This window comes from Anomalospiza imberbis, chromosome Z (assembly GCF_031753505.1).
Source record: "Anomalospiza imberbis isolate Cuckoo-Finch-1a 21T00152 chromosome Z, ASM3175350v1, whole genome shotgun sequence".
Classification (NCBI taxonomy): domain Eukaryota; kingdom Metazoa; phylum Chordata; class Aves; order Passeriformes; family Viduidae; genus Anomalospiza; species Anomalospiza imberbis.
This window is the reverse complement of record NC_089721.1, coordinates 9,995,259-10,021,922: the sequence shown is the minus strand read 5'-3', so window position 1 is coordinate 10,021,922 and position 26,664 is coordinate 9,995,259. Positions and strand designations below refer to the sequence as shown.

At 43.3% G+C, this 26,664-nt stretch overlaps 1 protein-coding gene across 2 annotated transcripts in view; it reads left to right on the top strand.

The window, feature by feature from the left end:
• The first annotated feature begins 674 nt into the window (after window positions 1-674).
• The window catches only part of NPR3 (natriuretic peptide receptor 3), a 38,424-nt gene continuing 12,434 nt past the window's right edge, over window positions 675-26,664 (top strand). Inside the window, exons 1-3 of one of the 2 annotated variants that reach the window (XM_068177603.1) lie at window positions 675-1,676; window positions 6,275-6,397; window positions 10,272-10,438. In XM_068177603.1, the coding sequence (XP_068033704.1) occupies window positions 992-1,676; window positions 6,275-6,397; window positions 10,272-10,438 (975 nt within the window). In that variant the 5' untranslated portion in view covers window positions 675-991. The remainder of the gene's footprint in view (window positions 1,677-6,274; window positions 6,398-10,271; window positions 10,439-26,664) is intronic. The other variant, XM_068177602.1, reaches the window with a different exon arrangement.

Here is a 26,664-nt window from a genome sequence, read left to right as displayed (position 1 = left end):
TCTCAGACCTCTCCTTCACTGTGGTTAACCTCTGTTGCTTGGGGCATGAAACTGCTTCTCTCAACGCAGTAGGAAATGACAAAGTCCGGCATGCAGGCCTTCTTGGCACGGGGGGCTCAGAAAGATTCCAAAGGGACACAGGTAGGGGCCACAGATCCACTGTCAGCTTCCCCGCAGGCTTATGCTGTGCATGGGCACCTTACCGGGTGAGGAGATGGGAGCAGGGCAGCCCTGCTTGAACCCTGCCGCAGCGCCCGTCAGGCTGCCGCCTGCATCCCCTGGTGCTGATGCTGCAAGCCCTCCTGCCCGAAATCCCACAGCCTTGCCGAGCGCCGAATCCCTGAGCCCTCGGGGTGCCTCAAAAGCCTTCCTTATGCAGTAAAGGACAGCTTAAGCAGGCTGGAACAACCCCCAAAAAGTATTTAAGAAAAAAATGGAAGTGCAATGGGATCCTTTACTCCCCGGGCCCGATTGCGGGGACTAGCTTGGCAAGGGAGGGCAGCAGCCGAGCAGGAAGGCAGGCAAAACGCACACATCAATGTTCGATGTATACGATAAGGACACCCCCCGCGCGCCCGCGGAGGTGTGCGGGGCGGGGGGGCCGCAGGGAGGGGGCGGGCGGGAGGGAGCGCCCGGGCCGGCTCCTCCCTGCGCACAAACCCGGCCGCGCCGCGCCGGGCGTGCGGAGACGCCGCCGCCGCTCCCGCGCTACTTAAGCGGGGAGGGCGCAGCCCGGCAGCCCCGCAGGGGGATCCGGCGTGGGGGGGGGGAGAAGTGATCACAGTAGTAGTCGTCCATCTATCTATAAGAGAACGAGAAAAGCAGAGCCGAGATGCTCCGTCCGTGACCCGCCAGCGGGGTGGGGAGGGGCAGGTTGTGAATCCGCCAAACACCTGAGAAATAAAGCACGACCGAACAATTTCGAGGCGGGCGGGGAAGGGGGGGGCGAAAAGTTTGCCGGAGCTCGGGCGTCTCCGGGGGGGCGGGCGCGATGCCGCCCTGGCTGCTCGGCAGCCTCTGCTGCGTGCTGGCGGCGCGGGCGGCGCTGGGCGAGGAGGAGGAGGAGAAGCTGATCCGGGTGCTGGTGCTGCTGCCGCAGGACGACGCCTACCTCTTCTCGCTGGGGCGGGTGCGGCCGGCCATCGAGTACGCGGTGCGGAGCCTGCGGGAGAGCGGCGCGGGTCTGCCGCCCGGCTACGCCTTCCAGCTCACCTACGAGGACTCGGCGTGCGGCAACCGCGCCCTGTTCAGCCTGGTGGACATGGTGGCCCTGCAGCGCCGCCGCCCCGACCTGCTGCTGGGGCCGGTGTGCGAGTACGCGGCGGCGCCGGTGGCGCGGCTGGCCGCGCACTGGAACGTGCCGATGCTGTCGGCGGGCGCGCTGGCCGCCGGCTTCGGCGCCAAGGGCGGCGAGTACTCGCACCTCACCCGCGTCGCGCCCGCGTACGCCAAGATGGGAGAGATGCTGCTGGCCCTTTTCCGCCACCACCAGTGGAACCGGGCCACGCTGCTTTACAGCGACAGCAACCCCGAGCGCAGCTGCTACTTCGCCATGGAGGGCGTCCATGTGGTCTTCCAGGAGGAGGCTTTCCACATGGCCGTGCACAGCTTCGACGAGAACAGCCGGCACCTCGACATCGACGATGTCGTCCGCGCCCTCCAGACGGGAGAGAGGGGTGAGTGGCGGCGGAGTGCCGGGCAGGGCTCCTCCGTGGCCTTCGGTGGCGGCTGGGGCGGTGGGAATCCCGCGGAGGGAAGGACCTGCGGGAGGGGAAGAGTCACAGCTCGTCCCCGCCCGTGGGGAAACCCACTGTGGTGCTGCGACGGCAGCCTCGGGCCAGGCATACTCCTACGGATGGGAACGGCATCCCGGGGTGAAAGCTCTGCCCACAGAGTTGGAGTTTTGCCTCCCGACGGCGTAGAGATCGGTTTGCCCTCGGGGACCACCTTAGGAGGGCTTTGTGGCATGGTAAGAAATCAGCTTTCTGCTAGCGGTCTGGTTTACCCAAAATTATCCACGTCTGCAGGGCAGCAAATCTGTTGCTTACTCTCTGAGATTTTTGCAGTGACACTGTGTAAGTTTAGGGACTAAACAACGATGTTTTCCTCTCGCCCCACTGTGCCTTGCAGCAAGAGATCTTTTCATGACATCTGCCATTGGGAACCCCGTCGAGTACCTCATAAATAGCAGATGCATTTAGGGGAAATGGCAATTTCAGGGGATGTGTGCATGTGAAACACCTGAGTGCATGCCATGATATTGTCACCAACAGATAGCAAGACACCGTGGAGATAAATGGCCTGTAAAACATCTGGGACAGTCATGTTTGGGCTGGATGAACTGACTTTGCATCATGGAGCAGCAAAGCAAAGTGCTTTGGAAGGTGCAGTTTTGTAGTTAGATTGCTTTAAAGTGAGATCTAGCAATGCGTGGCTATATGAGCTTATCAGAAACACTTTTTCTGTTAGAGGGTTTTGCATGACTTACTGGGAAAGCCACAGGCTTCCCCAGTAAGTCATGCAAAAAGAAAATAGGTAATCCAGAAGTGAACTGGAGGGTGAAGTTAAAGTCCTTAGGTATTTTCCAAGAAAGCCATGGATGTACAAAGCCCTTTGTACAATTCTTATATATCTTGTTGTAGAGTGTTAAAATAGCATCAGAACTGGACAGATAAAGATCATGCTGTGTGTGGCATGGTATTATGGTGCTGTAGGCTGTGGATGGAGCAGCTTTGTGCTGCTGATGTTATGTTGCTGTGAAATCATTAACATGCTGGACTGTGTGAGATAACTGAGGTCTGACAGCATAGGGCTTTTAATTCCCTATTCACTGAGGCAGGTGCTTTAAATAGAGCTTTCCTTTTAAGTATCATTTGGGGAAATATAATGAATGGAGAGAAATAAATGTGTCAGTGCTGGAGGAAACCACAGTGTGGGGAAAGATGCTTGTCAAATGTGTGTGTGTGTGTGTGTGTGGCTTTCCTGATTCTGGGAGCATTGCAGCATGCTTACAGCAGGAAAAGACAAGTGTTCAGCCAACCCCATTCTTCACACCATGCTGACAGTCAGGGAAGGGAGCTTGCTTTCAGCCTGGTCTGAAATGCTTTGCTGAGCTGCGACATTTGGTCTTTCACAATTCTTACAGCTTGCAAATGACTGAACAGAAGCAGCCCTCTTCTTTCTCCCCACTGTACCCTGTGGGGTCCCTCCTTCCATCTCACCTCTTTATTTGTTCTCTGACTCCTGCCACTCAGGAGTGGGGCCCTCCAGCTTCCACTTGTGCCTTTCCGACCTTAAAGACTGACTGCAGGACTCACCTGGCAGATTCCTTTGGCCCTGCTGCTCATGGCATGTTTCAGGTTACCACAATATTTTAAGAGTTCTACACCATATGGAGGGTGCACCAGATGAGGTCTGAAGATCAGTAAAAGTCTTTATTTGTTCTGGGGACTCACTGGAGATCCCCCCAGCAGGACAGCAGGACTTGTGGGCAGCAGCACACTGTCCAGAGCACTTTCTAGAAGTATTTTTGCTTGGTTGGTTTCCAGTTTTTAATGACTCCTGTGTCACACCTGCTGTGACGTTGTCCTTGGCTCTAAATCCTCAACTTCTCTAGCTTTCAAAGACTGCTGCTGTTTGGTTTCCACCTGACTGGTTAGCCTTCACTGAGCTCCCTGACTGGGAGTGGACTTCTGAGCAGATACAGGATTCTTGCTTGAAACTCTCCCAGAGCAGGGACAGAAACTGCCCTGCTAGCTGTCCTGTGAGTAGCAGGACAGAGGCTGGCCCCAGGGGTTAGGTTGCTGCTGGCTGGGGGTTTGCACTGACCTCTCAGATGCCTGGGAGGAAGAGGCACACTCAGCCATTCACCCCTGTGCACCAGGGGCTGCATGTTCAGTCCCTGGAGCCATGTGAAATGACTGAAGTCTTGGAGCCACAAAAAATAATGATGAAAATATGATAATTAAAGTACTTGTCTACAATTAGTTTGATTAGTAGTTCAGGCTTCCTTACAGGCTCAGGTAAGCCTGCTGCAGAGTTCATGTTGAAGGCTCATGTTTACTGTAAGGTTCACAAATGCAGGCCTGTGCTTAATGTATAAGCACATAGTCCAAGGGATGTGTGTAGCAAAGGGAACGCTTATTCCTTTAAACTGGAATTAAACTCTAAAGTATTTTCTGGATGAGTCAATAATCCTACTCAATAAATTCAGCATATTAGTATTAGAATTACTGTGGTCTGTGTGTATTATGGTAGAAGGAGAACATTTTGTATGGGTTTGCACATACACATTTGTACGTACACAATGGTAAGGTACAGATGCACATTAAATACATAATTTACATTTTTGGAAGATTGTGAGAAACATATCCATAGCTTATTTGCTTCAGAATCTTGAAATATGTAATCTTTGCTTTCCTGCTGGGGTAGAAACCCCTTCCAAACAGTTAATATTACTTCCCTTACATTCCTTTAGAGGCTTACAAAATATGATTTAATGTATGTTAAAGTAGTTCCCCACACACTCTCTTTCTTTTATTCCTTTTGCTCAATGTCTTTTATTAGTATTGTGGGAATCCCTTTGATTCCATCTACAGATTAGAGTTTTATGATAGAAGTGAATTACAAAGGCAGAGTCAAGGAAGAATTGGGAGGGCAGCAAGGAAACATTTCAAAAGGAAATCTCTCACCTATACTGAAATTAAGAACAGTGAGACAAATTCATTCCTGATGTGCATCTGGAAAATATTTGGTCCAAATTTTATTGTAAGAAATTCTTTTTTTTGTTCGTTTTCCTTCATGCTAATATACTTCACAATGGTCATGAAATATGTCTTGCTCTGTTGCACTGGAAATTATTATATTACTCTGCCATAATCAGTAGGACAGAGTTATGCATGGTATAATTCTCCTTAAGCATGGGGTTGTACTGAATATGACTCACCCCAGCGGCACATCTGGAGGTTTATGCCTGTGATGGCATCCAACCAGAAAGGCGATGGGAGAAGATTCATTGTGTGCGAAAAGAATTGGCCTGTTTGGCGTTTTCATGTCTTATAATAGAAAACACTTCCACCCAGAAGAGCCAAATGTGGTTTTGATTCATTTTTATTGTTGGGTTGAAAATATTTGCGTACATTATTGTAGCTTTTGAGTCCTGCCATGCGTGAAGGCGTTCTTGGAAATGGGCGTGCAGTTGGTTTTGAATCACCATTCTGACAGGATCTCTTATGCATCTGCTGTAGGATACAGTCCTGAAGCACACGCTGATAAAATACTTTGCTCCTCCCTCTGATACCAGGATCTTCATACCTGTAGCCTTGAAAACCAGTGTAAAAGCTTATAGTGTAACTTGTAATGTGTGGGAGTTTTCTCTGCGTTGTTGAAGACCTCACATGTTGGGATTCTCCTTTCCTTTTGCAGAAGGAAGGAATAGCAAGGGCAGTAGTCTGCCTGCCCATCAGCTCTTAGAAGAGACCTAGCAACCACAGTCATCACAGTGGGGGCCATGGTGCCCACACAGGGCACACCTGTAGGTCTCATCGTAGCAGCAGAGCCTCTGCTTAGCTATTGGCCCATGATGAATGGGGCTCTGTGGTGTTTGTACCCACCTTTAATCTTCATGCTTATGAAATGGTCCTTGGTTTTCCCATTTATTAACATTAGGCATCACATCACAGGTTGTTGCCTAGGCTTATTGCATGGTCTCTGGAGAAGAAGTAATGTTCTGGAAAGATTCATACCACTGTCCCTGCTGCATAAGTGCTACTCTCCCGTAAGTGCAGAGAGGCAGCAAAATCTAGGACAGGCACCTAAATACTAGGTAGCTGAGGTGTAAGCAAGTACAGTCTACATCAAACTGTTTAATAGAATGGAAATTGAAATGGTAAGGTCATGGTATCACCATCTTTGTCTTATGTGTGCTTAGAAATAACAACAGAAGCTTGTGATTGTGGTCTAGTCTACAAATACATGTAGCTAAAGAAAATTGGAGCCAGAATTTGACATTCTGCAGGGGTAAAAACCAGATTACACAGAGGCTCTATTTAATTATCTTCAGAGGAGACAAGGAAAGAGGAAGCCTTTCTGTGTTCACTACCTGTCTTCTCAGCTCTTTGGGAAATCAGCTTTGTTTGCAATCTGTGTTTTCATACTTGTTGCAAAACTGTGAGGACAGCTGGGGTCACTGGCTCAGGCAGTATTCTTGCTTCACAGCCTTATTCTCTGAAGTTCTTGAGCTATCTTCTTATCTATATTTCTCATTTTCTTCCAGTTGTAATCATGTGTGCCAGCGGTGACACTATCAGGAACATCATGTTGGCTGCTCATCGGCAAGGAATGACCAACGGGGACTATGCTTTCTTCAATATTGAACTCTTCAACAGCTCATCATATGGTAATGTTTTTCTTGCCCAAGTGTGTTGCAAAGTCTTTCGTAAGCTTGGTAGTATTTTTAGATTTGTTAGCCTCAAAACACACAGCACTGAGTCCCAGGAAACACCACTGTCTCTCCCTGTTGTTGCAGTTATCTTCCACTTGGGCTATAGTGTTGCAGGAAATAAAACAGACCTTGGGGCTATAGTTGCTACTGGGTGGGTAACAAGATGCCAAATATGCTACAGTGGTTACTTTTTGGGGAAGTAGCACCAGACAGAGACATAGATTATTGTACCCCATTCTGCAGTGTGTGTGCTCAGGTATAGGTGATTTGCTCCATCCCCAGCCTTGTGACTGCCAGCTCTCAGGGTGGGGGCATTCCTGACAGCCTGGTGACCTGTGGGCTAAGCAGATGGCTGGAAGGGGTAATTAACAACCATTGTTGGCAGCTGCAAGGTTTGGTTCTCCAGAAATCACCTCTGTGCTGGGACATCTACACATCTAATTTATTTATCTTTTGATCACAGACTCTGTCTGCAAAAATATTCAGCCATGCTATGTTAAAGGGAAAGCACTAGATGGGACATAGGCAGTCCAAATTTTCTAGAGCAGAATGAATAAAAGTGGCTGTTTACACCTATAAGTAAAATGAGTAATTTTTGTCAAAGCATAACTTCAAAATGTAAATGTAATGTATTTTCTTTTTGAAATATAGCTAATATACCTGTATGCCAAAATGTAATTGTAACTGCATGTTACATCAGTGCATGGCAGGGACTATACCTGTTGTCAGCTGGTGCAGCTGCCTCACCTAAATTCAAAGTAATATTGGAGGTATGTGTTTGCTGAGATCATATATCAGATGGCTGAAGCCAGGGCAGGTTTTGTTGAATTACAACGTGGCTCTTAAAAGGAGCAGATTCTTTTGCAGATGTAGAGAAAATAATTTCCTCAGTTCAGACTGCTTTAACTAATCCACTACAATATCAAATTCATTTCAAGTTTAAAACCAAGTAGAAGTTGAGAAAAAAGGCAAAGTGTGGGGGTTTACTTTCTTAAAGCTGCAAAGGCTGACCAACAGAAACAACTGAATTTTAAAAAGGTTAATTTCTTAAAAATTAATGTGTTAACTGGAAGTACTTTTGCATAAGCTTTCTATTACTCATCTACTACCGCTGAAATTATTTCACAGTAAATGGTACTGTGTGTCACACTGTATAATGAAGGTATGTAACTGTATAAATTCAAATATCTAGATATGTACAGAAGTACAGATATCATATACTACATATATCAAGCTTAGCTAAAGAATGCCAAATTTTGCCAGGTAAGAAGGAAATCACTCAAATATCTAAAACATGAAGTTGTAGATCAAGATCAAAGCCAATGTGGGAGCCTCATTACCACCCTCCTTTGCGTCACAGGTAGTCCAGTCTTCTTGCAGCTTTTCTGAGGGATTAATGAAAAATGTCTGGCTTCTGATGCAGTGTAGTTAGAATGTGGCATTTCCTGACATTTGTTTTAAACCAATTTTTCTGCTTGTGGATGTGTTTCCCATGTAGTGTGAAATGACTGTGCATCAGAAATTGACTTTTGTGCAGATGATCATTGCATGTGAAAAGCAAACAAAAATGTAGAGAAATTCCCCCAAAAATCCTTGTTCCCAGTGCCTGCAGATACTAAGTTTTGTACTTCATAAAACCTGAGAGTGGGTGTGGTTGGGTAATTGGCACTGTCTTTGTGTTCAGATGACACTATTGCAGTTTGTTGTTGCCCTCTGTTCTGAATATTTCTAATTTTTCAGCAGACCAGACTTATTAAATGCCACGACTGCAATAATTGCACACAAGTATTGTAACAAGATGACCTCCCACAAAATAATCCATGAAGGAATTTAAATATGTAAATTATCCTAGGAACGCTGTTATGCAAGTCAACCTTCCCCAGTCCCAGTGTTGGGATTTAAAGAAGAAATGTGTATGGTGTCCAGGACAGAAAGTTACTACTAGCACTAACATATTTTTTAAATGCTTTTTTAATGTCTATAATCTCATGCTTTTTAGCTATTTCCATTTGCAAATGCAAAGCTATAGCAAAGCCCTCCATGCTGTAGTCTCTGCTGTACTCCTTGAATCCAGCTCCTCCAAAATGCAGGTGCCCAGCTGGAGCAGAAGCTGTTCAGCTTTAAAGTTTCTGCAAGGCTTCTACTCTCTTTTGGGAAAGGTAGCAAGATGTGCTTGCTTACAGCTGCCAGATGTGCATTTCCTTCTTTTTGAAAGCAACAAAGAGGTCAGGTGCAGGCACTGCAGGAAAGAATGGCCAAACCAGACAGTGGGATGTTAGTTGCTATCTAGTGTCTCCATTGGGTGTGATGAATAGGGTTCTGTGTAAGTGATTTTGACCTTGTATTGGGAAATAAATCCCTCAACCAAGGCACATATATCTAGAGCTCCTTCCTAAAAAAAAAAAAAAAAAAAATCACTTTTAAAAAATAGCAAAGTTCCTGCTGTGTGGGAAGATTATAGTCCTAGGTGGTCTGGGCTGTGGTAAGTAAAGCTGTCCTAGGGTGGACAAGAGATGTGGGAAAGGTGCTCCTGTGTCTCTTGCCTTTTGTGGGGACTGACAGGAGCTGCCCTGGACCCAAAAACTGCAGGAGAAAGGGGCTTATCTCCCAGAGTGCAGGACCTTTACTCCTTCCCTTGTGCTCTCTGAGGAAGCAGAGCAAATCTAGCCAGTTAAGTCCCAGCAGCAGTGCTGGAAGGACAAAAAAGCAAGCTATGTTTACCTGCTTCAGGTCCAAGAATTTGTTCTTGCAGCTGGGGAGCACTGTGCAGGGAAAAAAAGCTCCATGGATTTTTTTACCTGTACTTCATCTCCCTTAACATCTCTGCAACTTGCTTCTCTTTGTCCAATGACATTGTGGTCCTCAACCCAAGCAAAATAACCACATCCTCTCTGATTTCAGGTTCCTGTGTGCCTCCAGGTCACCTTGGGAATTTAGCATTAGTTTTGTCTTGGCTCATTTAACCATAATGGGGTTTGTTGTCATTCAAAAAATAAAGTCTGTCTAGCTTTTAATTACTTGTAAACATTTAATGGCTCACTGCTTAGGGCTACCACTGTTCTCTCTAGCCTTTTTTAGTTATCATTTACATCAGATAGCACAAAACCTGCTCCAGAACAACATGAACCTTTCCACTGACCTCTTGAAGCTTTGGATCAGGATCTCAGGGCCTGCTAAGGCCAGGGTATGTTTGTAAGAAGGACTTCTTTCCTAATAAACAACCAATCAGCTATCCTGCTTTTTTAAAATGTGGTTTCTTTACTGGTGGTCTGAGTTAAATTGTTCCCTTGCTGTGACACAAAACACATGTAAGTACAGCGTAGGCGCAGGATTCCATTTTATTTTTATGTATTCCTTTCCCATTAAAAGCAGGGCTGGTCTGGCAGCTATGGCACACATGGTTTTTCCTTGACCACACTGGGAAAGCTGCACCATCTGCCTCCCATTCAGGGTGATATTCATGCTTTTGACTTTACTGGTGCCTTTCTACTGGTGCCTTTCTTACTGTCTAAGAGGAGTGACGTGTAACAAAAACTTTGCAGATGAATCCTCCCTCACTTCTAACTTAAATATCTCTGCATCTGAGATCTGGCAGAGGTGTTTGGCTCCAAGGTGCCATCTCACACTTAGGATTTATTCCACCCTTTTAAAATAAGCAAACACAGTGTGGAAGTAAAGTTGTCCTTTGGTTTGCGCATTTACTTCTTAGTTATTCCTTGCTGCCTTGAAGAAGGCCATCTCTCCATTGAACAGAAAAGGGGACTTCTGGGTGGAAAAAGGAATCCCATAATGATACCTAGTTTGGAAATATGCTTGTTTCCCTCTTTAGGAAATGGCTCTTGGAGAAGAGGAGACAAACATGACCTTGAAGCCAAGAAAGCATACTCATACCTCCAAACTGTCACTCTGCTGAGGACTGTGAAGCCTGAGTTTGAGAAGTTTTCCCTGGAGGTGAAAAGTTCTGTTCAGAAGCAAGGTCTTCATGAAGATGACTATGTAAGTACTTGATGGCAGCCTTCAGATCATAGCATCTTCAAAAGCATGCTCCTAATTAAAGCTGAAGTGGCAGTGAGACCTTATCAGGACATAATCACCTGGGCTCAGTTGCAAAAGTATGCTGCTGCACATATAATTTTTTTTTTCTTTTTTTTGTCGATAGTGCAAATTACAAGGATAGGTTTGGTGCACTATATCTGTGCACCAGCATCCATGACCAGTTCTCCTGTGCTCATCTCCTAGTTCATCATCAGAAGGGTTGGGCAAAGGCAGTTGTCTCTCAGTGTACCAGTGATAAGTCTTCTGAACAGGCAAAGAAGTACAATCTTATTTTTTGTTTTCTCCCAATAATTAAATGTTTCTTTTAGAATCCAGTCTCAGAAAGTTATGCTATCTGTATTGCATACAATGAAGTAATTCCTGATGTGAGTGACAATAGTGGTATTATTTCTCAAAAAAGAATATTTAAGTAGTTGCTGTTTTTATTTTGAACTGTCAGGAATAATAGTCCTTGCAAGTTTCTTTAAGCCTTGGGGAATGCCATTGTCTTCCAGAAGTGGACATGGAAAACTATGCCTTTTTTAACCCCTCAAAATGTAGGAGGAAAAAATGCCTTTGAAAATTGCTTTTGAGCTAGTGCTGAGCTATTTCTAAGCTAGGTCATTAGACATTTTCATATAAAAGTCATCTGTGGAAGCAAAAATATATAGCACATACCTGCAGGGATTTCTGCATGCTGATACAAATACTTCCCAGACAGCCCTCTGGTGCAGTGTCAGCTTTCCAAATATAAAGAAAAGAGGCTTGAAGAAAGTTTGGTCAGTCCTCAGCTGCAGGAATTGAGAGTCCGAAACTCAAGAAAGCACCCCAAACCCTCCATTTTCCAGCTTTTATTTAGGCTTCCATCTTATCCCTTTGCTTTAAGCATTGTCTCCATCTTTAGTTCATCAGCTTGTGCTTGAATGTAATGTTAAAGAATGAATAACCTTTCCTGGCAGTTTATTGTGTAACTTTGGCTACCTTTAGAAAAATCTGTGCTTCTTAGAACTCGAATGTATATAATTTAAATATTTTACCTAAAGTGTTACATTTGAATCACAGCAGTGGTTTATATTATTCCTGTGATACTTACAAAATCTAGCCTTAGCCTTTTTTTGGCATGTTTTGTCTTGGGTTAGTGGAGAAACCCCACCTCACAGTTTCAAGATGCTGCTCTCTGAAGAATCTGCTAAATGAGTTCTGAAGAAGGCCATGGGACTTTAATTTGTGCTGGTGCTCCCTCCTTTTCTCTCCATGTGTCCTTTTGCAGATTTCACTTAGCAAGCTATGTCCTTTGAAAACCTGCTATGTGCCTTTGGTTGTGGTTGGTGAGAAATGTGATTTTAAATACTTAAGATCCACTCATCTGCAGTATTGTGGCTTTTTTTTAGTCTGGGCAATGTGACATCTCCCCAGATAAGAAAAGCTGAGAGCTCAGGCTCCTGTCTGTGGGCAGTTTGGAGACAAGCAAGAGGATACATTTCTCTTCTTTAGGGTGGGGACCCACTGCAAACCCTGGGCAGTGCTGACTGGGGCTGCGTAGCCCTGTTCTTGTCAACCAGAATTGGATCTAGGGGAGAGCAAATTCCCCTGTGCCAGCATGGGGGAGATTTTGCAGGCTAATATGTTTGCTGGTGAATCTCCCTCACAGCTGCACACCCACTGCCAGAAGTCCTCTGTTGTCATTCCTCACCGCATGGCTGCTGTATGTGCTGTCGGTGCTCCTGGCTGTCCTGGACCAGCAACGGGGGCTGGCTCCCTACCATCTCATCCTTGACCTTCTTCTGCCTGCTTCTGAGGGCTGCCTCTCCCTGTGTCCCATTTCTACCTGTGATCCGAGGTCCTTCGCCTTGTTCCAAGCATTCCTTCACACAAAACCTTGAGCCTTTGCTAGGGCTAGTTGCATAGGCCTCCTTCTGCTGCTGCTTCTCCTACTCCTCTTCCTGTTCTTCCTTTCCTACCTGGCTTTCTTCTTGCTTTACAATCTTTCTTGCTGGGACACAGAGAACATCTTGTGATCTGTGTACATCTACCACAGATTCCTGCCATCTGAAACATCAGCCCTGAGCTCACAGGCAGCCTCCAATGGTGTAAACCATCAGGATCTGGAGAAGAGATACAGGTCATGGCTATGGAGGAAGGAGGTTTGGTTTCAAATGCAGAGTATCCTGGTATTAGATGAATGCTTAATTAAAATAGACCTCAGCAGAGCCTCCCCTACCTGCTTTTTCACAGCCTTCTAACAATGGTAAAATAAAATGTCTCTAAGAGAGTGAGTTTCTGGTTGAGCATAGCAAAAAAAAAAAAAAAAAAAAAAAAAAAAAAAAACAAACCATAGCTGTGTTCCTTCATTAACAGTGTGTGAACTTTAACTTTCTGGTTTGCTTTGCATCGTTTATGATGACTTAAATATTTCCCCACTTTGGACAGTGGAAAAGAGATGCATCATATTCCCTTAACTGATTGTCCTGCTCCCCTGTTCAGAGGAGAAACATTTTGGGGCAGCCTTCAGGATTAAGAAAAAAAAAAAAAAACATTCTGAAAACTAATGGGGAAAAAATAAAAAGCCAGACTGAAGGGCCAATTCCTTCCCCTCTGAAAAAATTCTGGGTAGTGGGCACAAATTAAGTGTGCTTTCTTTTGCAACATGGGAAAAAAGTGTCCTGGGTACATATTAGGCAAAGCTGTGTCCTCCAAGGGAAGATGGGGAAGGAAAAGTCCTTGATCTGAGTGGGTGGGAAGCGACAGAGATGGATTTTGCTCTGCTGGATTCTGCTCCTGAAAATAAAAACTATGTAGAAAGATAATCAATAGTACAGCCCATCTCAAGTCATATCCAGGAGTGTTGAAATATAGTCCTCATTCTTTTCTGCAAGCTGTGTCCCTAGAGGAGACACTTAGGGAGGTTTGGATTTGAAGCATTCAGTGTGTCTGCTTTTCTGTGTGGATTTTTCCAATGTCATGGGAAAATGGGGCCCCAGGCCCATGGTCTAAATTATCTCACAGTGATCCTAACTCAAACAAAAGTCATTAGTGCTGCCATTTTGTCCTGGCTTCTTGCCAGCACTAATCCTAAAGGCATTATTATCTACCAAAAAAGAATATAATAAAAATGGAAAATAAGCAGATGACAGAAGGAAAGATAAGAGAGACAGAAAGGGCAAAGTCCTGAAGCAGCAGCTGTCCCACTGCCAGATGCAGAACACATACGGCCCTTGGAGGAGTAAGGTCAAAGAGTGTTGGCTGTCTTCATCTCCAGCTGTGAGATCACACAGAAAAGAGAAAAACGTGTTTTGGGTACGTCTTTCCCCGCTCAGAAGTTTCTGTTGTTTCTGCATGGGTGTTGTGCTTTGGAAATGGGGAAGGTGGAAGAACCTTCCTCCCTAGGAGGGAGCAGGAAAGTGTGGAAAAGTCAATTTCTTCAGGACTCTCTCTTGTGAAGTAAGAAGTTTCCTTAAGCACTTTTTAATTAGACAGCATTGAAAATAAGAGGGGCAGAGAGGTTCTGAGAAAGCATCTTAGAAATATTTGGGTTGCACAGCATGGGGCAATGGTGATGTTCCCTGTCTGCAATGTCAAAATGTTAGTTTGTTTGTTCACCAGTCTGAGTGTGAAAGCACTTATTGTCATGTTAATGTAACCCAAAGAACTGTGGGCTGAAGCAATAAATCTGCTCAGCCATCATTTCAGCACTCAAGTGTCTCATGTTTTTCAAGAAACATCCTGTAGTTTTGTAGAAAGTCTGACCATTTTATTCTGTGCCTACCTGAAGATCAGCTTCGCTGATAAAATAAGAAAAAGAGGAGGAATGTTTTCAAAAATCTAATCAAATTTGGGGTTTAGGCATGCAGTAGAATTGCTTTAATGCTTTTATACAAACGGTGGCAGTTTTCTTACTTTTGTAATGTTAATGCATTAGCAAGATATTAACAGCAGGGAATCCTGTTCTCTATAAACCAACTAACAACCTCGGTTTAATTGCAAAATACAGGGCAAGCTCTGCTTGTAGACCTATAGCCTAGTTGAGGCAGACAGCAGTGGGAATTGCATGCAATTACTTGAAGGAAGAATTTAAAACTGTCTCTAAAGGGGTGTGTGAATAATTCCCAGCACATACTGTAGTTAAAAATGTTTATGAATAAACAGTGTTTCAATTGAAGTATATGCATAAGCCATTTTTATTAAATAATGCTGAACACTTAATGAATTGGTGGTAGGGTGAAGTTTGGAAGTTCTTAATGCACCTTCTGTTCCTGACTCAGGCCTAGGATTCAATAAATGCTTTTTTTATGTCCAACCCAGTATTCTGAGCTCAGATGATTTTACAGCCAGGAATATTTGCTCTTCTGAGGTTACAGACCACCCATGGCTTGTTTTTTCTTCTCATTTAAAAGCTGAAAAGGTAACTAATTAAACAAATATTTCTGCTGTGTTAACTACATGACAGCATTGTTCACAAGGTGGATGCATGGGTTTTTTTCCTACCCACAGCCTTTTTCACCCTGATAATGAGCATCGGGAGAAGGGAACTGGAGCCTGATTTGCCAGTAAAGTTGTCTCAGTAAAAGAATGAGCTGTGTAGATTAATTAGATCAGCAAGATGCTACTCCCTATTAGAAAGGGGAACTGTGTTTTATTTAACATTTTCAGCTCTCTGAAAGAAGAAGCAGTGCACTAAAGAGCAACCTTTTTAGCTCCAACAGTTAACTACAAAAGCTTCATGGGAGGTAGCTGTGCTCGTAAACTTTATCATCTCATCCCTAACATCCGTGCCAGACTCTTCCCTGTGTGTATTCCTTACGTCAGCCTTTTAATTAGGATTGCACACCAGCTAAGATAAGGCTGGGAGAAGTGAGCAATTCAGTCTTGTAGCTATGATGCTGAAAATGTAACTTATTCAGCAATGTCCTTCTCACGTGTCTTTTTTCAGGCACAGGCAGGCATGATTAATGTCAGACAGTCTTTTGTGTTGTCTGACTGCCTAAGGATGGGAGAGAGTTTCAAGGAGATTTAAGGGGAAAAAAAAAAAAAAGAACCCCCAAGCCCTGCCAGGGAATAATTTGTTCAAATGAATGGTTCTATTCATCTGCTGGAGTGCTTTGCTAATTGTGTTTGAAAGAATAAAAGCAAACCACAAGCTGCTTTCAGCAGCCGGAAAAAACGGTTTCACATGCCAGCTTATTAACAAGATGAATTCTATTAGTAAAACATATTTAGGATTTTCACGACCAACCCTTCACCCCTTGGAATTAATGAGAGTGTCTTTATTTTCTCTAAGAGGAGTATTGACCTGTGGACTGCTAGATTTGGTGAATACAGCAGACACTTTTTTTTCCCCCTGAAGTTAATGCTTTCTCAGTGTATGAAAGACTGGTGTCATCCATGGCAGGGTCTTAGGCAAAACTACAGTGTAATAGAAAGTTATTTGCCAGTAACAGATGTCATAAAAGAAAGAAATTATTCTTCTCTCTTCCAGTGGATTTGTTTAGTTTTTCTAGCCTATCTAAGCATATTTTTGAAGCTGTCTTAAACCATGGAGGAGATAGTCTAAAACTGTGTGTATATCTGGAAATAGTAACATCTGAACTTTTTGGGAATGTAAAAGTTTGGAGTTGATCTTCATGGTTATGTTGTATATTTTCCATAGTCCCATGTTTTTAACTTGGATTTCACAGATATTCACATTCCACTTTACTAAACAGGCATTCAGAAATTTATGGGTAAGGCACTTTTTGAAGTACTTGCTAGAAATATACCTTATTTTCCACTAAAAATGTCCTCCTGCGAAATTCATAGCCTTTTTCTGGTTTTAGTGCTGCTTGCTGTTTGCATTGCAAGTAAACCAAAAGCTAATTTGTCCCACTGAGGTATTGTTTCAATATACATTCATAGGATTTTTTACATTGGTATAGAATGGTCTTCAGGCTGGGCTCTGAGATGTTTGAATGAAGGAAAAGGTAGACTATCTCATTTTGTATAAAATGTCACTTGAAAAATGAAATACCTTTGTTTAACAGACTTTTTAGCAGTCATTTCCTTTTCCTGTGAGTCTTATTCTCTGGGTATCTCATGAAAATATCACTGAATTGGAAGTTTCCTTATTTACTGAAAGAATATTCAGCTCAATAAGGTCTGAAGAGGAGATTTGGGTGAGTCTGTTCTATGTCAGGATGGTGTTGCAGCCAGCAGCAGGGTCCTGAGCAGGCAGTTGGAAACTGTTTTGTATTTGCTAGATGGCTGATGTGATGCTCCAGCCTCAGCACTTTGGGTGCTGTGGAGGGTTCACCTTATCTGTGCTGGTACCTTCACACTGTGGTCACACAGACTGGGTTAAGAGTCCAGTGTTTGAATTCTGTCGAGCCAAGCAGTTTAATCAGAGGGGTTTGATTATGAGGGTGGCAGGAGGTGTGGAGAAGCAGCCATGCTTTGTTTACTGTAGGGTTGTAAAGGAAGAACATTTTTTCAAGGCAAAGAAATGTGAATTCCTTATTTGAGAGCACCAGGGCAGAAGAGTTGTTGTCTCCACACTGAGGTGGTCCAGGAAATCTTTCTTGCACTCATTTGGGGTATTGGTATGATGTAGGTGATTCTGAACAACAGCAGGGCTCGGTCTAACTTTGTGGTATTCACAAGTGACAAGTCTTCTGAAAAAGCAGTGTAAGTGGCAATCATTAACACCTCAAGTCTGAGATCTCCTGTTGTGTCAGCACATTCATTTCTTATGGCTGAGTGCTCGGGGCTAAGATGAACCTAACTCTGGGAAAGGCTCATTCTCCAGAGGGAAAAAAAATCTTTTAACAGAAGGGCAGGCCACTCCCGTGGATGAGTCTGGTCACCCTGGTGTATGAATGTTGGCAGAGCCAAGACAGGCAGGAGGGCTTGGGTGTGCTGCATTCCGTTGGGCTGTAAGAAAAGGTCAGTGTACAATGTGCCAGCTCTGATTTTTTTATTCTTCTTTCAGTGGGTATTTAGCAATTTTGCTAATTCAGAGGGGGTAATGTAGTCATGCTGTGAGAATTGGCTGTGTGAATAGAGGCAGTGGTGTTCTTGTGCATGCAAGGCGGCACAGGTACCTGCAGGAGGATACTCAAAACTTTCCTTCCCTCTTTAGCAGATACTTTCTTCATTAGGAAGAGTAGTCTGGGACAAAAAGGAGACGGTCTAGCCCACTCTAAAAAGAACGAATATATCAAAGCGTATTGAAAAGACAAGGAGTGCCGCTGTCCCAGAGCAAATGAATAAGAGGGACATGAGAAAGGGGCATGGGACAATGGGAGGAGGGTAGGTGAGGATGCCCTTTGCTCCGTGGCTGGGAACAAGGTGACATTCACTGAGCAGAACATTTACATTTGATGGGAAATGCATGCGTACAATGCATTCAGTTGGCCTGTCAGCCCGCAAAATACCCATCAGATTACAAAATACCTTATGGCATAAAACCAAGGAGGATCTCAGATGCAAGGAGCTACAAGAGTGAGGCTTTAGTTTCTTGGAGTGGCTGCAAATCCTCAGATTTAGAGGTATTAACTACCCTGCTGCTGCTGAAGAGTGGGAGGATGTGTTTCAGGTGTGCAGCTGGAACCTTGCTGCCTGCTGACAGGCAGGCACAAATATCTGCTGAGATAGCTGCTGTGTCTCTTCTGTGCTAATGGGATCCTCACAGGGATGCCAGCAAAGGAGTGGTTAATCAGCCAGCTGAACACCTTTCATTAGATAGCCACTATCTGAAAGAAAATAACAAAACAAAACCAAATAGTTAAATTTGAAATTATTTGGAATGGAAGCATGACTAATAGCAGCCTGAGGGTTTGCATTAGTTCCATGTCATTAAAGTTTACAAGTTCATATGCCCATTTACCCTGGTATTTAATAAAAGGATCGTTTGTCATGGCAACTACAGCCTTAGGTGGGCTCTCTTAGCAAATTATTTACTTCCAGCCCAAAGGTCCCCCAGGTCTTGGCAGGTCATACCTTTCCCCTAGCACCTGGATTTCAGTTCCAGGAGTGCCTCCACCACAGATGCCCTGCAGACAGGACAGGGGGAAGGTGGAATTCAGATTCTCTGAAAGCAGATTGGACCCTGAAGTTCTCTCATGCTAAGGCAGTAATAGGAGGCCTAGGGCTTTTAGATGAAATGGGGAGGGAATTTAAAAGAACTGATGCCCTGTGGGGTTTTGTAAGGGCTTTACTGCAAGTTCATGCAGTGGGGAGTTGTTACCTGCCAGTGTGGGAATAAGAGGGTCACATCATCCTTCATTCTCTACTTCCTCTGCTGACAAGGGTGAGGTGCTGTTCTTATGAATCCTGGTTTTGTGTGCCTAATTTTTGCCTGGTACTGAATAAAGATCTTAGATTACTAATCCCAGCTCCAAGCTACGCACAAGCTCCCAGCTTTTGAGCTACACACCACTGCTGGCTGTGTCTAAATCATTTGTGTTTATCCAGCCCTTAAGACTGTAAAGCAAGTGCTCTGCTGGGTAATCTTTGCTAATCTGCTGCAAAGCAGAAATCAAATGGTCCTTTTCATCAGATGGGTTTCTTACCCCATCTAAGATTTTACCAGCCCACTAGCTAGTGTAGCATGGGTAAATTCAGTTTGAACACGAGTTGTTTCCAAAGTGATACAGTGATATTTCTGAGTTTTGCATGAGAACTGATGTGACCTTGAAAGTTTTTAATACAAAAAAGAAAATATGTCTGTGATTTCTGTGGTTTGGTGATAATGTTAGTAATCCAGAACCCAAAACAATTGCACATTGTACAAGGATAAACATTTAACAAAAAATGTCCTTCCTGTTTGTCCTATCTCAGCATTAATTTAAACCAATTTAACTTATTTTAGCAAGTGCAACTGATTTTTTCAGATGAGCAACTGTCATCCTTAAAACTGAGATGTTCCTGCTTGTAAAACATTCTTGCCTGCTGACATCAAAAACTTAATATCTAATGAAAGGATAGGGGTGGTGTTTTTTTTTGCTGCTAAGTGTTTATCTGCAATTAAAATGTTCCAATTTAAATGCCAGGGTAAAATGTTAGCATTCATTACAACTGTGTAACAGATTCTCAGACTACCAATGGGAATTCTTAGCAAAATCTATTTAAAACAAGCATATTTTAGTTTCTGTATGTCTGTTTTCAGCTGAAAAGAATAATTTCTTTAGTATCTCTTGTGTTTCACCACTATGACGAGATGTATAATTTCTGGACATAGTTTTGAAACTCATCATGTGAATAGCCACATAGTTTGTTAGAAGTCAGGAAATCCTAAAAAAAGTAGGAAGGTTAATTTTATAAATGACAGCTGTACCTTCTATGGTTAAGATCAGTTCAGTATTCAGGCAGTCACAGTACAGTGCTGTGTGCCGGAGATCCTTTGCAATAGCTGTTTATCTGATGTTAGAGATGTAATATAAACATGGGATATTTCACCTTAACTGCAGGAGCACAATACTGCATTCTCTGATTCTATCCTTTACCTTTATAGGTCACCTGGAGCCCTTTAGAGCTAAATTATTAAGGTGAATAGTATATGTGTAAATCATATATAAAGGAGAAATTTCTCCAAAATTATTGTTCTGTAGGTAGTTGAGTTCTGGTACAAAACAGTTCTGCTCTTTAGATACATCAGCTGCACCCCTTTAAGGGCAACATTAAAAGGTAATGCAGGAACCAAAACAACAGAGGGGTAAAGTGGCTAGTAGCAGTTTGCAAAAGAAATCAGGGAGCACAATGGAGAGAGCCAGAAATAAATCCCACACAGGTTTTCAGGGTGAAAATCTGGTCTAGAAGAGCATCCTTTTCCTGGAGCAGAGCTGTTCTCAGCTCAGCCTGCCCCTGCTTTGGCCATCCCAGTGGAAGTCTGGGGAGAGTCTGAGAGCCCAGTGATGTAAGGCTGTGGGTTGAATGCAGCAGTTAGAGCCCCTTAATACGGACTGTGGTAAGGTTCTAACTCTGCTGAGGTGACAGTTCCTCTTTTTATGTTTAATGGAAGGAGCTCATTTTGGCTATAGCTGGAAATTTCTGCCCAGCCTGTTAGCAGCAGGCACTGTGGGTTTACAGCCATTTTTTTAGATAACCAAGGAGAGTGTTGCAAGCAATAAAGAATGGGCAGCTTTTGCAGGCAGTGGGTTGAAAGGTTTTCTCCACACCTTTGTATCTCAGTTGCCACTGTAGCCTGACATGTTTTAGCTGATATTTCACAGTGCAGCTGCCCTGTAGTCTGGGACTGAATAGATTTTTGCTTCAGTTCACCATTGAGACAATGGAGCAACTTGTGGCTGCCCAGCCAGATGATTGTGGGTAAATCTGCTAGTTGTTCAAGAATGGGATATTAAGAAAAACAAGGAAGAAGGCTTGAAGAATGAGATGAGTTACAATAGCAAAGAAGTTTTCTTTCCATAGCAAGGAAATAACTGACAAATACCCTTAACTCCCTGAATTTGGCTGCCTTTTTAAGTAAATCACAGGTACTGCTGCAATTGGTTAATTTACTTTTGTTTTCTTCTTGTTAATTTATTTTATTACAGCAAACCTTTTCTAGGAACAAAGGGCTGGCTTCTGGTCCACAATTGGCTTTAAAATGGATTGGAGTTTGTCGCTAGTGGAACTTCAGTCCTGTTGGAATAAGCATCCTCTTGTCTGAGTGGAACAAAGGCAGCAGTAGTTTGGCATGCCTGGAGTGCACATCAGCTCGTGTACCAGCTGAACAGTGCAGGCAGGCAGAGGCATGGTCTCACCCTCAAGTAAATGAGTTTAATTGTAGCACAGCATTTTTGTGTCCAAATCAAACAGGAAGTGCAGAAAAAAAGCAAGGGTCTCACTATACATCTTATCTCTCAAATGGTGCATGCAACCTCTTTCATGCTGGAAGTGGGTGGCTGCTGAGCTGCAAGTGCTTGTGCGCAGAATTCTCTAAATGTGGGCTTCAATTGCAAATTTCTCATGCCAGGGACACATTGCTTGGTGTGCAGAGTGCTTGGGTGGAGCACACACCTCATCTCCTCTGCTCTCACCATCACTGCTGCTCCAGTGAATGCTGGCAAGGAGTTGAACACAAGCAGGCAGCCTTGTTGGAAGGAGCCTCCTTAAAGGAAAGTGAGATCTTGTTCGAATGTGGTGCTGAATTTATAAGCTATAAATTGTAGAGTGAAGTATAAGCCTCAGTCTGCAGAATTCCACTAATAAAGTCACATGCTCCCCTATAAGAGAAATGTCTTATGGATTTCCACATAAACACTGTCTCCCTGTGAAATATGAATTTGATGCAACAGTACTTTAATAAATCTCTCTTAAATATGCAAAAGGTTTTACTGTTATACTTTTCATCTTTTCCTAGGAAGAGATGTGACTTCAAGCCTCAGTTGATAAAGTGAGTTTGGATGTATCTTTAGAAAACCAAGTCCTGAGCCCTGACCTCGTGTTCTTGAGCAGGTGCCCATTTATATATTTATACAGACTGGATATCAGTGAATAGAGTGTGAGGCTCTCCTTGGCTATGGCTCTGTTACCCAGAATTTGGTGTAATGCCATATATTCTTTTTTAGTTTTTAATTAAATGTTGTGGAAATTGCCTTCTCAGAAGAAAGCATGTGTTTCTATTATTTTTTCCTTTTTCTTACGGTTTGTTTGAAGCACTATGGTCCAGTAGGGGAGCAGTAGGGTTGCCCAAGCAAACAGTCTGTATTTTTAGTCTTAGGCATCTGAACATCCAGATTTGATTAACTGTCTTTTAGCTTTACTCTCCTTTCCAGTTCCTGCTTTGTTTCCACAGTAATGCATCCCTGTCTATAGGCACCCCAAGACATGCTGTTTATGACAGCTGGCTATGGGTGTATCCCATGGCTTTGCATTTGGTGTGGTTGGGAGTCCTTGAAATCCCAGTCCCAGTGCATACTAGCATTACCCAGCTATTATCCATAGATGATATTCAGGAGCTCCATGAGTTTCTGTTGCATAATCAAATGAAGAAATCCTGTGAGGATCTGAAGAGATGGATGGTGGGTTAGTGAAAACTTTGGTAATCCTGTTAGGGTGGTAGCATGCAGAATGATATGTGGTAGTGTTGTGGCAGTAGGACTAATACATTACTGCAAAGCTGCAGCTATACATGAGCTGGAATGCATTTACATGCATATACATGGTTTGAAATGCATTTCACCTTTTCTCAGGTGATGATCAGGTGTAACAATATTCTTCCCACAGCTTCATGTTCACAATCTACGTGTCAGTTCCACCGAATTTCTCACTGGGATTACATAAATTAGAGGTTTAACACAAAATCAATTAGTCATAATGATATTTTATCTTTGAAAAAATTAAACATGAATAATTTCTGGTTTTTGATCATCTATTGTATGGGAATCATGAGCACCTTGTTCTAGATTTGTGCTGCTCAGAGCGAGGTCGTAGCAACTCATCAAAGAACTGCTGAAGGCCCCTGACCATCTCAGGACCATAAATAAGGATTTAAAACAGCATGGGCTGTGGCAGTGTCCTGAATGGGAATATGCAGCATCAACAAATGGTATTAAAGAAAGAAATCCCTGCTGCAGAGTTAAGTGAATAGTGCTGGATAGTGAGTCAGTAGAAGAGCAGAAGACAACAAAGATATGTGTCAAGAATGCATGTGAGAGAAGTTAGTTATGTCAGGCCTTCTTAGAAAAGCTCGTAAAGAAGGGACCATAATTATAATTGGCTTGGTGAAGGGGGATTAAAAGGGGAGAACTAACAGTTAAATTGCCACTGCTTAGAAAAATACTTTTATTGAGATATGTTGTAACAGTGTGAGAAGTAGGAGCATTACATCAGATACATAAATTGTTAGGATTTTTGCAAAATGTCTGGGTGCAGCCCTCTGCAGTTCCCTAGGGTCCTCACTGTTTGGGGCTGAAACTGTAGTTTGACAACTTGAATATCACTATGGATGTCATGGAAAGTAGATGCAGAGACAAAGCGTGGGAGATGTTTGCCTTTTCAGTAGAAAAAAGTGATGATGATGATGCTCCCCACTAAGCATGGAAGTGGTACGAATTGCTGTAATTGCGGTGATTCAGAGCAGGGCAGTTCCAGATGGAGGAGAATAATCTTATTTTACACTCAGTAGGCAGGATATGGAAAATTATGGGCCCTGCGTAGCTGTATCTTGGCTGTCTTCCACATTGGTAGTATTTTGCGTTGCTGTGTATGCTGTTAACACCTTGGTATATATGAACAGTGTGGTCACAATATAGCTGCTTGGGGAACTATAACTTCAAACTGGGCAAAATTTATGCATGTGATTTCCACTGAGAGGGGTTGCTGGGTTTTGGTTGTTTTCTTTTTTCTGATAGGAGATGATTAATTAGAGTAGAAAGGCAGGAAGATAAAAAGGGTGTATGTCTTATTCACCTATGCATTTGGCATACTTGCTTTTTAGGTGCATGGTATTAGAATAGGATGTGACAGTAATACAGAAGATAGCTGAGAAAGAGGTTTCCACATATTTGTACAGCCTCCAAAGATGGTCAGCAAACCTGGCAGCTTCTCTGCTGCCAGTGGCATTGCTGCCACGTTGAGGGGGTGGCCCTGGACAGCAACATTTCAGTAGCTCTGACATGCAAAGTGTGATTACAGCATTTGGAGCTCTGCTCACACCTGTAATTAAAAGGCAGCTTAAATGAAAATGGAAAACACTACATTAAAAGGCACTGCTTAGTATTAGAACTCAACTAAAATAACTTTTAATTACCTGTAAGATTAGTGGGCCTTTAATAGATTTTTTACTCTGTTCAGTTTTTATCCTGCGGGTGTCTACGGTTGAATAACACATTATTAAATACCATAGACACCTTCAAGCAGCCTGTGAAGACATCTTCACAGTTACTCTAATTCCTATTTGAAGCATCCCTGGAATATAAACTTTATAGTCTAGCCCTTTTTAATGCTTTTCCTGCAGCAAAGAGCAAACCCTTCAACAGTTTTTGCAGCCGTTACTTCACATTCTAATATTCCTCTGTCCTATGCATCATGCAACCTGTGGTCTGTGTGGAATTGTGGCAACTTACAAATGATTGAACAAGACGATATGCAGGAAAACTTTATTTCCTTCATGGGATCCTGTATCACCTTTCAAGAACTTCTGCTAAGTGCAATCCCATCTGCAAACAGTAGTTACAACTCTTTCAGAAGATTTTAAATGGCATAAATTATCCATAGTTTCAGCTTCCTTGACAACATGAGATGAAATGCTGGGGTTTGTGTGTGAGCAGCTGAGCAGTGGCATAAATGACTTTCTGATGATCTTTAATGTGATTTTTTCACACGTAATGTAAGGGGTTTTGGCCAAGTGGAGCCTTGGCAAGATGCTCTGGCTGCAACCTCCCAGGCTGCCAAGTGAGTTTTGACTTATCTGGCAAATCTTCAGTGTCTACAGAAGGGTTTTCAGGCTGGTGGCATGAGTAGATTTCAGGTTGAGCAAATTAGCTGACAAAATGGATTTTGAAGGTTGCTGTGTTACACTGAGAGGTCTCTGCCATGGACAAAAGAAGTGACAAATAGCTTTCCTTGAAACAAATGCCATCCACAAACTGTAAATCAGCCAGCAGGGAGGTATAGCTACTGGAGAGTCTAATTTCTCTCCTGAGAGAAAGAATGTCACGTTAAGAAAGCTGAAGTTTGATCTTCCACAGGCCACTTGGACTCTATCGTTGGCACACAAAGCAGTTGTCGAGCTTTGTGGTTTCTTGGTTTGGTTGTTTTTTTTTTTTTCAATTCTGAAAAGTTAAAGCCCCTGCTGGCAAAGCCTGTCCTAGTATGCACTCTGTCCATTAGCTCTTTTATTCTGCCAAAAGCCTGACTTTCACCTCTTCTTTCAGGCTTTCTCTTTAGTTCAGAGTAACTGCAGCTGCCCTTTAGTCAGTGACTGTCAGAGTGAGCTGAGGTGTTCTGCCCCTCCTGTAGCACCATGGGCTCTTCCTTGTGATGAATGTGATGCATTCAACTGCAGCATAGGCTGAAGTTACTGAAAGTCCACTTTTGAATGTCAGAGCAATGTAAACTTTTATATTATCAGTAAATAATTCTGAAATTCTACTTACTGTTGGCAGCTGCTTTAGGAGTGAAGGAATGTCTTGGATGTAATTACATTATCAGGCTTTGATTAGTTCAGCTAAGCCAATCAACTATGTAATACTTCTTATCTGTGGAACAGTTATTTAGTTAACTGGCCACATGTTTTGTCTTGTAACTTTTTTAATGTCCAGCTAAACCTGTGAGAGTTAGAGTAGCACTTCATTTACTGGCATTTTAAATTGTTTAGATAAACTGAGGTGGAAGATAAGCTAAATGTTACTTCTGTCCAGGAGACTATTTTTAGAGGTGAGTTGTTCCCTGGAAGTGGCAGTAAGAGACCCCATAATGTGGTTACACTTTTGCTAGGATGTCAGGAGTTTTTTTTATTGTAGTGTTACTCTGAGTGCTTGGGAACATCTTTCTTGCAGCTGAAAAGATAATTCATTCTGAATTACTGTGCATTGATTGAGTACATTACACTGCTGAAGTGTGAGTTGCTGCCTACAGAAGAGGAATACCTGTGCTGCTCTGCATCAGCTTCTGCTGGTGGGTCTCCTTCTGAACTCCACTCCTGAAATAATTATTGTTTCACCACTGAAGCAGGCCAGGTGCTTGAGAGCAAACTTGTAGTGTTTCTGCAGCAGTCAGGTGTTAACTGTTTGTGTAACTCACAGACCAAAAACTGTGGGTTGCCTACAAAGGTTCATTGGCAGCAATCTTCTTTTGTGTTAGGGTTATAAAGCAGGGTTAGGGTTATAAGGGTTATTTCATTTGTTGCATGTAACTTACTGAGGAAACTATAAAGGACAGTAAAAGGTTCTCCTGGCAATTCCAGAGAACACATTACTGGAGATGGTAAGTAGTTTTCTCCATTGCTCATTTGCTAGTGCAGAGATGCTTGGCTGAACAAGGGCCAGAGGTGGAAGTGATAATCATTAAACAAGCAAATCCACCAGTTTTGCTCTCCAAAAAAAATCATGAGAGAACATACTTCCCAGTCCTGAGCGGTGCTAAGTCCCCTGTGCAGAGGGCGGGGGTTGTACTCACTGCTGTGGGATGAGGGTGCTCAGCACCTAACAGGATCTCACATGGTCAAGTGCAGAATTTGTGCTTCAAGGCATGGGAACTGGGATCTGCAG